Below are 10,303 nucleotides of genomic sequence, written 5' to 3'. Positions count from 1 at the left end.
GGGGTCTGGGCGTCCCGCGGCCGCGGCCCCTCCGCGCCCGCCGAAGCCGCGCTGGCCAGGGCGGGCGTTGCACGGAGGGGCGGCGGCAGCCCCGCTCCGGAGGACGAATCCGAACAGAACCGCGCCGCGTGGTCCGCGGGGTTTTGGCGGGGCCGGCGGGGCTGTGGTTCGTCCCGGGACTGCCTGCGCCCGGCCGACCGGAGGAGGTGGCAGCGGACCCGGCGAGCAGGGAGCAGCCTCCCCTCCCCGCAGCCGCCGGGCTCGAGGCCGGCGAAGGTGGCGGAGCTGCCGTGGCGCCCCGTCCCCTCCTCGGACAAGCGCGCAGACCCGCCTCGGGTGGTCACTTACATGGCCAGGGGGGCAGAGCCGGCTGCCGGAGGAGTCCGTGTGGGGACACGCCGCCACTGCCCCTTCCCGCCCCAAGCCGCGGCGATTTTGTGAAAATGAACTTTGCGCATCGCGAGCCAAATTGAAAAAAAAAAAAAAAAAAAAAAAAAAAAAGGAGGGGGAGGATGTAAAAGAGGCGTTAGGAAACGGGCAATTAAAGCCGACAGAGCCACTAATGAAAAAAAAAAAAAAAGAGAGCAGGAGCAGAGGGTCTCGGTCCTGTCAGCTTCCCACGTCGGTAGCTGCTTACTTCAGGGACAGTCGCTGCCCGACGGAGCCTGAGCACCGCTCGGGCGCTGCCGGGCGTGCCCCAGCCCCGTTGCCGGCAGTGCCCGGCGGCGGCGGGGGAAGAAGGGTCGGCGCTAATACCGCCAACGACACCAGCGCCGCGATTTGTTTCGAATGTTCACTTTTATTGGTGTTCTCCCTTTGCCAAAACGCGCTCGATTACATAGATGCGGTACCGTGATAACTGCGCACCCTAGACAGCCTAGGTGTAACCGGGAAAGTTCAGCCCAGGCCAGATCAAATCCCAGGCTGTTTAATGCTGGAAGGCTGCATGTTGCTATTAGTGTTAAATATATGGCTAATTATGCGTATGAAAATTAAACATCAGTGTTATGCTAATGGGGCCGCCTTCAGCTGTGGATCAGAGCACTTGAGACTAGCATTTAATCAAATGAATCAGTAACTAATACATCTGCACGTGTGAACTTTCGCGAGATCATTTTCCTGTTATAGTCACACCGCTGAATTATGAAAGAAATAATTATCAACACTTTCTAATTATCTAACAAAGTAATTTGGGATTCATCGTGGGCTTTCTGGGGAGGATCTCCCAAGTCCCACCTCATTTACCGCTCACGCACGCGGAAGTTTTCATTTTAAGCTGAAATACCCGGTACAGGGAGATTTCTGTTTCGTTGGCTTTGTTGTGTTTTGTTCTTTCTGGGTTGTTTTTTTTTTTTTTTTTCCCCATGTAAGAACAGTAACGGCAATAACCGGGCGGCACGTTCCGGAGGTGCGGGCGGCGCTGGGACGCGCGGGCCGGAGCGAAGAGCCCCTGCGCACCGGCGGAGTGTGCGCGGCCGGCAGCCGAGGGCCGCCCGCTTTGTCTGTCGGTCCCGCCGCCGTCTGCCGGAGCGGGACGGGAGCGGGGCCCGCGCGGCGGGCCAGCACCCCCGCAGCCTTCCCGGGCCCGCGGAGCGCGGCTGCCGTCCCCTCCGCGCCGTCTGCGCGGCGAGGGGCGGAGGAGAAGGGCGGAGGGAGGTGCGCTGCCTCCCGCCGAGCTCCGGCTCGGCGGCCTCCGGGAGCGGCGGGAGGGGGCGGCCCGCGATGGGAGCGGAGGGCCCAGGCGGCTCCTCGCCCGGGGCCGGGCGGCGACCGGTGCCGGGGAGCCGGCGGAGCGGGGCGGAGGCGGCGGAGGCCGCCGAGCGGTGCCGTCGGGGCGTGCGGCCGGCGGTCGGGGACGCGCGGCGCTGCCAGTCCGGTTCTCCGTGCTCACCGGGGTCCGGGCGAGCCCCGAGCGCCTCGGACCAATCCAAAGCGATTATGCAAGACAGCGGACCAATCAGCTCCGCCAGCTCATGAATATTCATAGACTTGGCTGAGTCAAAGCTTTTAGGCGAGTTTGTGTAGATCTACAGCATCATGCTTAGACTTTTCAAAGAGACAAACTCCATTTTCTTATGAATGGAAAGTGAAAACCCCTGTTCCGCTTAAATTGGGTTCTTTCCTGTCCTGAGAAACACAACAGACCCCAAAAAGGCAAGCTGAAGAGAGAACACACACACAGACCAAGCGACAAGAAATGACCATGACTACCATGCCAGAGAGTCTAAATAGCCCCGTCTCAGGGAAGGCTGTCTTTATGGAGTTTGGGCCGCCCAGCCAGCAAATGTCTCCTTCTCCCATGTCCCACGGACACTATTCCATGCACTGTTTACACTCCGCGGGCCATTCTCAGCCTGACAGCTCGTACAGCACAGCTTCGTCCTTCTCCCGACCGCTGGGCTACCCCTATGTGAACTCGGTCAGCAGCCACTCGACCAACCCCTACATCAGTTCAGTGCAGTCCTACCCCAACAGCTCCAGCCTGACTCAGACCCGGTTAGAGGAGACAGGTAGGTGCACTCGGCTTTGGGGGGGGGGGGGGGGAAGGGAGGAGGGAAGGCAAGGAGGGAGGGAGGGTGCTGCTTGTATGAAAAAAAAAAATCTATCGGGGGGGAAAAATTAAATTAAATTACAAAATATTAGTCAGGAGAGGCTGAGGATCACAGGGGAGCAGTACACAGAGCACACAATGCCCGGCTGGAAAAGAAATCAACCCAGATGTGCACGTATTAGTCTTCGTAATTATTTATTGCGTAGCGCTATAAACAATGTATGCAATTAAGGGTAATTAAACCTAAACTGCAGCCTGTAAAAATAGCAAACTTTCTCTGGGAAGAAGCCTGGGCTGCCATAATCGCCCGGAGCCTTTGTTAGCGTTACTGGAGCTTCACTTTTCTTTCTCTCATTATTGTTATTGTTGATGTTGCTGCTGTTATTGTTACTATTGCTGCTGCTATTGCTGTTACTGCCATTATCACTATTGCTGCTATTATTATTATTATTATTACTTATTCTGCATCGTTTGCGGTTTCTAGGGGCCGAATCGGAGAAAAGCACTGTGGTAGAAGGAGGGGAAGTTCGCTTTAACGGGAAAGGGAAAAAAATCCGCAAACCCAGGACTATTTATTCCAGTTTGCAACTACAGGCTTTGAACAGGAGGTTCCAACAAACTCAATACCTGGCTCTCCCGGAAAGAGCCGAGCTCGCAGCGTCTCTGGGACTCACCCAGACCCAGGTACAGCTCCCACTGATCCGGCCCCTCTCCCGTGTCCTCTCCCTCACCCCATCGCCAGCGTAGGAGACCCCCACGCGTGATGCAGACGGTTCACAGCAGTGGGCAGCGGGGCCCGGCGCGACGCGACGCCCGCCCCGCCGCGGACGCGCAGCCGGTGCCACGGAGGCCCCCGGGGGTCTTACCGGGTGGTTTGGCACCACAAAATGGCAACGGGCAGAGCAGCCACGGTGGGAGGAGGGCGGGGGGATAAGGGGGAGAAGCTGGAGGGGCGCCGGGTGCGGGGGTCTGTCGTATGTCGGGGGTGGGGGGGGATGCTGGACCGTCCCGAGGGATGCTGAGCCTCTTGCCCCGTTCCCGTTTGCAGGTGAAGATTTGGTTTCAGAACAAGCGCTCCAAATTCAAGAAGCTGATGAAGCAAGGAGGGGCAGCCCTGGAGAGCAGCGCCTTGACCAACGGCAGGGCTCTCTCGGGCAGCTCGCCACCAGTGCCTCCGGTGTGGAATACCACCTCCGCCTCCGGTAAGGCCTCGTCGGGGACCCCGGGCACCTACATCCCCAGCTACACGTCGTGGTATCCTTCGGCCCACCAAGAAGCTATGCAGCAGCCGCAGCTGATGTGATTCTAAACCCGTTTTCCCCTACCGCAAGCACTATCGGTCCCGAAAATAATTAAAATTATTACAAAAAAAAAAAAAGAAGAAAAAAAAAAGTAAATTAAAGGAAAGGGGGGGAAAGGAAAAGGGAAAGGAAAAAAAAAAAGAGGGGGGAGAGAGAGAGTAAAAAACCCACAAAAGAAACCCAAGGAAACAAACAAACAGGAGGTCTCTTGCCCATCCAGCCATTAGGACGCTGCACTGTAGCTCGGTGCAGGAGAGCACAGATGTGATGCGGGCCGGTTCCCACCGCTGACAGCTGCCGGAGCGGCCCCGAGCACCGCACAACAGCCTGGGAGCAGAGCGAGCGCCGGCCGCGGCTTTGTGGGACAATCAGAAAAAGATGTTGGGGGGGGGGCGGGGGAAGTCCTCTCCTCTGTCCTGTCTGTCTGTCTGTGTCTGTTGAAATGTAGGTCATTTATTTACTACCGCGATCTGACGGTCTCTTCAGTCGCAAGGGGGAAGGGAGCTGTACAATATCCAGAGCTTCTTTCCCTCGACGTTTTCTGTACCTTTCACTGCTCATCTGTATATTTTTTGTTGTTGTTAAAAGGGGAAGACAGGGGGTTTATTTATTGACTTAAATCACCACTATGGGAGTGCTAGAAACAAACGGACAGTCCGGCTTGCGGAGCGCGCTGCTCGGATGCAGAGTTTACTTCAAACAAAACCACGCACCGTCCCCCGGCCCCGGCTCCCCCCTCCAATAAATCACCACAAGAGAAGGATGCGATTTTTAACTTTTACGGTAACTTTTATACTTCGCTGGTGTGGAGAGGTTTGGTCCGAATGATTGGCATTTCTCGCGTATTTAACAAAGGAAATAAACGCACATTGTTTGGTACTCTGAAGTGGAATCGCAGCAGCTGCCGAGCGCCTTGCGGAGGTGAAGCAAGGCGCGGAGGACGGATCGAGAGCCCCGAGGGCGGCGGCGGCGGGGGGGGACCCGCCGGGCGGGAGGGCGGGCGGGCGCACCCGCGCAGCTCCGCGCAGCCCCGGCGAGGCTTCCCCGCGGAAACCCGGCCCGAAGTCGAAATGCACAAACCGACGTGCAGGAGCTACTCGCTGTACATATTTTATTCTTTATTATTATTATTACTGTTCCGTAAACATGTTGCACAAATTTAGCCTTTTTTTAATTATTATTATTATTATTATTATTATTTCCGTTCTGTTTCGTGTGGCTGTAAAACATGATGCTTTGTGTACTGAGATCTTGACATTTTACTTGTGAAACTCGGAAGATGTGATAAACTGAGCTCGGCTGTGTTTAGTGTTCTATATGTCAAAGTTTAGTTTTATATTGAGAATGTTAACTTATTGCTTTGTATCTGGGGAAGGAAAGGAAAAAAAACACACAAATCTTTGTACATAAGTTATAAAGTTTCTTTGAGACAGTAAAATTATGGTTTGGAAAAAGAAACGCGCGTGTCCCCCTGTCTCGTAGCGCGGCTGGGAGCGGGGCCCAGGCCAGGCTCCGTGCTCAGCGGCGGGACGGCGGCGGCCGTAACCGGGAGGCGAAGCGGGTGCAGGGGGGCGGCGCGGCCCGGGCTGGGCAGCCTGTCCCCGGTTGCGCCCTGCCGGGCCCACCGAGGCGGCGGCGGATGTCGCGACGGGCCGCGGGACGCTCCGCAGAGGGGCGACTAGGAGCCGGCGGGGGACCTGGGACCGGCTCCTGGGCTAGGAGGGGTATGCGGGCGGGCTGGGACAGACCCCCGGCCCCCCGACCCCACAGCGGCGGAGCCGTGCGGGCGCCGCCGCGGCTGTCCCATCGCCGGGCTCAGCCGCATCCGCTCCCGGGGCGGCCCAGCGCCGGGCACAGCCCGCAGCCACCACGGACCGCAAAGCGCTGGAGAGCGGCGAGGAGGCAGGAGCGGCTCCGCGCGCAGGTTCCGCGGAGGAGCGGGTGTGCAGCCCCGCGGGGGCAATGCGCAAACGTCCCGAGATACGCACCCACTCCCGGTGCGCGGGGCCGGCGCTCGGCCGACGCGCGGCAGCACAGCATCCGCCCGGGCGCGCACACGCGGCGCGGCGGCCCGCGGCGGCGCGCCCAGGGCGGCCCGCGGCGGTGCTGGATCCGGACTGGAAAATACTTTCCAGCTCTGCATTTCCCGCGGTGCCGCGGCCCAAGCCCGGTCCCGAGCGGCCCGAAGCCCCGAGCAGAGCGGGAGCGCGGCCGCTCTGCGGCCCCGCAGCGCCCCAGGACCCGCGCAGCTCCCGCGGCGGCTGCAGCCAGAGACCGAACGCCTTTGACCGGCCAGGAACGGGATGGTCAAGCATCTCGGAGCGCTTTAAAGATACATTAGCTTCTCCTAATTCAATAACGTCTTGCTAACAGTTCAAATAGAGAAATTATTAGTTTTCTCTCAGCGAGGCGGTCTTGAGTTAGAGTCTACTATAATTGTACATTTGAAAATGTTAATCTCAATACAGGCCTAATTAATTCTGCCTTGTTGCTGACAAGTAGTTCATCAAATATCTGATTCGAAGATTTTCATAATGAGGATATTAATTAAACTATGAATAATCCAAAGGTGCTTATATTGAAACAATACCTCATTACAATGATTAAGTCCTGATTTCGAATATTATACCTTTAACAATTGTCACCCTGCAAACACAACCTTATGGATGAGCCTGTAGATGGCAAAATGTAATTTTGGGATATATTTTTTCCTTGTTGGGGAAAAAAAAAAAGTGCCCCTCATTTTCAAACACTTCTGAAATAGGTTACACACAGCTTAATGATGATCAAAATGACTTTTTTTCTGAAAAAAAAGACCCCAAAGTGCGCGTACAGCTGCAAACCCAAGAGGGTCAGCATCATTTCACTGTATTCTCTTCTTGATTACAAGCCGAGCCCATCAAACACAACATAATTACAGTAATTTCAGGTTTATTTATTCTAATGCAGTTTCCCCATCTCTCTGGTAATTATGAGCAATTTTTTCGCCCAGGGAATCTTTTTGCATTAACAAAAGAGATAACGCACTGAAAGCCAAATTTGCTGTGCATTGAGAAAAGCGAAGAAAAAAAAAAATAAAATAGGTGCGAGCTGCCATCTCTGCAATTCTCCTATATTGGAGCTCTGCAAATTGCTTGCAGGTGTATGGAGCAGAGCTGTCAATAGGAAGGGGCTCCCAAATTAGCAAATGCACAATGTTGAAGTAATGAAGACAGACTTAGCAAAATTGCCAAACAACAGATACCTCTTTAATATCTTCCACCCAAAAAGAGAAAGAAAAAAAAAAAAAAACCCCACAACCCTCTGGAGTGTCCCTGCGAACCCCCTTGAATGGCTGGGGCTGTTGTACATGTGTCAATCTAATTGCAGAGCACAGAGCGGTCCCTGAAACTAGAAAAAAATCAAATATCAGAGCCCAAGCCCGTCTGCATTAGGAATTTGCTCCCTTCGTTTGACAGAGGGGGATAAGAAATCCCCGCCGCCGCCCGCTCCGCTCTCCCCGCCGCCTGCCGCCTGCCCCGCTCCCGCCACCGCCGCCGCTCTCACGCCGGTGACAAAGCGCCATGTCCCCCCCCTCGCGCCGGTGCCCTCCCCTCCCGCCTCCCGGCCGGGAACCGGGCAGTAACGCTCCCCTTTGCAAGGAACCGACAAACGCGCACCGCGAAAACCACCACCGAAAACGAGCGCGCCCCGGCGCCGCCAGCCCCCGGCCCCCGCGGAAGCCCCGGGCGGCGAGTGCCCCCGCTCCGACCCGCGCCGCGCTCCGCCGCTCGGCCCGCGGGATGCCCCGGCACGGCGCGGCTCGGCTCGGCTCGGCTCGGCTGTGCGCGGCATCCCCGGCGCCCGGCCCGGCGCCCCGCTCCCTTCCCTCGCCCTGGCGCCGCCGGCGGGAAGTTTTGCGGGAGACTGGGGCGGCGGAGCCGCTGCCGGTGCTTCCCCCCCCCACTCCCCTCCCGCGGCCCGCGCGGGGCATCCGTCCACGTCGCGCCCCGTGCACTCACCTGCCCCCGCGGGAAGGGAGCCTGTGTCGCCGCCCTTACCTTCCGCCGCGGTCCCGGAGGCTCTGGGCACAAGTCTCTGCTGTACAAGAAACTGAAGGACCGAACGCGGCTTTTTGCTACGAAAGTTACAGGAGCGAGAGAATGTGAGAGACAGGGAGACGATCGGGGAGGGAGAAAGAAAGGGGGGAAGGAAAGAAAAAAAAAAAAAAAAAAAAAGAAGCCGAGCACAATAATAATATCCTGAGAGTGCAAATGTGGATTGAGATCCCCCAGAGATGCACATGCCTCTGAGCGCAGCAGCCTTTTTGCAGCTCGGCTCTTGCAGAATATGACTGAAATTTTCTGCTATATAGCCTCTGTCTTTATAGCTGATGAAAAAAATTGCAGATTATTAGCATAAATGTTTACTCTTCATTACGCTGATGACATTGTGCACTCGAGATCTTGGTAATCTTTGGGAAAATTATGAGTAATTTTTAAAAATTTTAAAGCAGCAGCAGTTACCATGCAATTCAGGCTAATTCTGCGTAGGCTCCGAACGGATATAATTATCGAGGAGTCAAGATGTTATGCTAAAAACTATGCATTGATATTCCCATTTATTATGTACATACAACTTTGACAATGTTGATGCTTGAAATAGCAGGAAATTGTCTTGCGCAAAAATTACAGTCCATATTAGGACATGTGAAATTGCGAAGAATTATATAGTAATTGCAGGCTTTCAGATGGGAGAGCCAGAATGCTCAAACTAGTGCAAATGTGGATAAAATTACAGATCAGAGCAAAAATTAGGGAAAAAAGGGGTCTGGGATTTTTCAAGTTGGCTATAGGATTCCGGAAGTGTCTAATGCCACATGATTGCTGCAGCTTTAGGGGAGACATTCATGCCTCAAATAACTCCTTTTGCCAGAGCCGCTTTAATTGAATTTCTCGTACTTTTTCTTTTCACCGGGGCAAATGAGTAAATTGCCTACCCACGGCACAAGCCCGGCCGGCCCCGCCCGTGCGCCGGGGAGGCAGCGGGTGCCCCTCGCCCGGGCGACTGCCGGGCCGGCCCCCCCCGACCGGGCTGGCCGCGGAGCCGTCACTTACCCCGGCCGCCCCCCCGGGACCGGCCCCGCTCAGCCGCCCCCGCCCGGGGATGGGCCCGACGGGGGGGCCGTCGACGCTGGGACGTGGGGCGGACTCGGCCCAGCCCCCCGCCCCAATCCCTTCCCCGAGCGCTGGGGAGGCAGGGGCAGCTCTCGCCCCTCGGCTGCCCTGCTCCCCGCGGCTCTTCCCGGCCCCGGGCGGCCGGGCCCCGCGTCGCTGCCGCCTTGTGCGGGGGCACACGGTTCACAGCGGTGCCTGCCCCGTCCCATCGGACGGGAAAAGAGCAGGAGAAAGCAGATCACAAACATACACATATCTATACGTATGCATCTGCGGTGCGCGCGGAGGGGCAGTGCGCCCATGCAGCCGCTCGCCTTCGCCGTGCCCAGCACGGTGCGAGCCGCATCCCAAGCCCGTGCGAGCAGCGGGCGAAATGCGGAGCCTGGGAGGGCTCCGGGAGCTGCTGGGATGGGATGCTTCAGGGGGAAGCACGAACACCCCCGCGCACACACCGGGTGCAGAGAGCCCAGGGAGAGCTGCTGCTAGCAGGCAGCAAATAAATACTTATAAATACATGATAAAATAATAAATCACTAACTAGGAGAAGGGAAGTGCGGAGGGCAATAGGGGCGGCCCGCGGTCTCCCCCGTCCCGGGGCGGGGTTCTCTGCTCCCTGACCGCTGACAAGCGCTCCCGCCCCGGCGACCCCACGCCGCTCTCGGCATCCCGCCCGACCCCACGGGGCCGAGCCACGCTCCGTACCGCACCGCGCTGGAGTCGCTGGGCGAGGAGATACGGCGGGGAGGGGGCAGGGGGACGGGGGGTGGGACGGGCAGGTGTTTCGGGGGAACTTTATTTTACAGCGAGAAGCGCCTGTAAGGACGACGGTACGGGGGACTCTGTCCCCACTCCGGCCGTGTCCCGCACCCACGGTTTCCTCTTGCATCCCGGACGAGCGGTTTAGCAAAACTTGCCACCTGGCAGAGGGGTGTCCCAGCCCCCTCCTTTCCGCGCCGCGGCCGCGGAGACTCCGCGCGCTGCCGGGAGCACAGCCCCTGCCACACCGCGGGGGCGGGGGGCTCCGCGGCGCTGCTTGCCACGCGTGCCCCCCCCCCATGCATGCCCCTGTTTCTGGAGGCGGCTCCGCTGCCTCCCCACCCCGCCCCGCTCCGTGACCGCCGCCTCGGCTCCTCGCCACCAGCCAGCGGGGAAACTCTTTCCTTCCGACAGGAGCGGGCGGCCGAGGTCGCTCCCTCCAGGTCTCCCCGCGCCGGCGGGAGGGATGACGGAGTGGGGAGGTGCGGGACGGGCCGGCCCCGCTGTTTCCCGGGGAGGGTCTGGGCTCTCCTCCCCGT

The 10,303-nt window shown here is 57.8% G+C and overlaps 1 protein-coding gene across 1 annotated transcript; it reads left to right on the top strand.

Moving 5' to 3' along the window:
* The first annotated feature begins 2,197 nt into the window (after positions 1-2,197).
* DLX1 (distal-less homeobox 1) lies at positions 2,198-3,854 on the top strand. The gene is made up of 3 exons (XM_086615771.1): positions 2,198-2,510; positions 3,036-3,235; positions 3,600-3,854. Exons 1-3 carry the CDS (start codon positions 2,198-2,200, stop codon positions 3,852-3,854), a joined length of 768 nt encoding a protein of 255 aa, XP_086471897.1.
* Positions 3,855-10,303: the final 6,449 nt, after the last annotated feature.

Source organism: Tauraco erythrolophus, chromosome 8 (assembly GCF_009769465.1).
Source record: "Tauraco erythrolophus isolate bTauEry1 chromosome 8, bTauEry1.pri, whole genome shotgun sequence".
NCBI lineage: Eukaryota > Metazoa > Chordata > Aves > Musophagiformes > Musophagidae > Tauraco > Tauraco erythrolophus.
The sequence above is the reverse complement of the archived record's forward strand: the minus strand, read 5'-3'. Positions and strand labels throughout refer to the sequence as shown.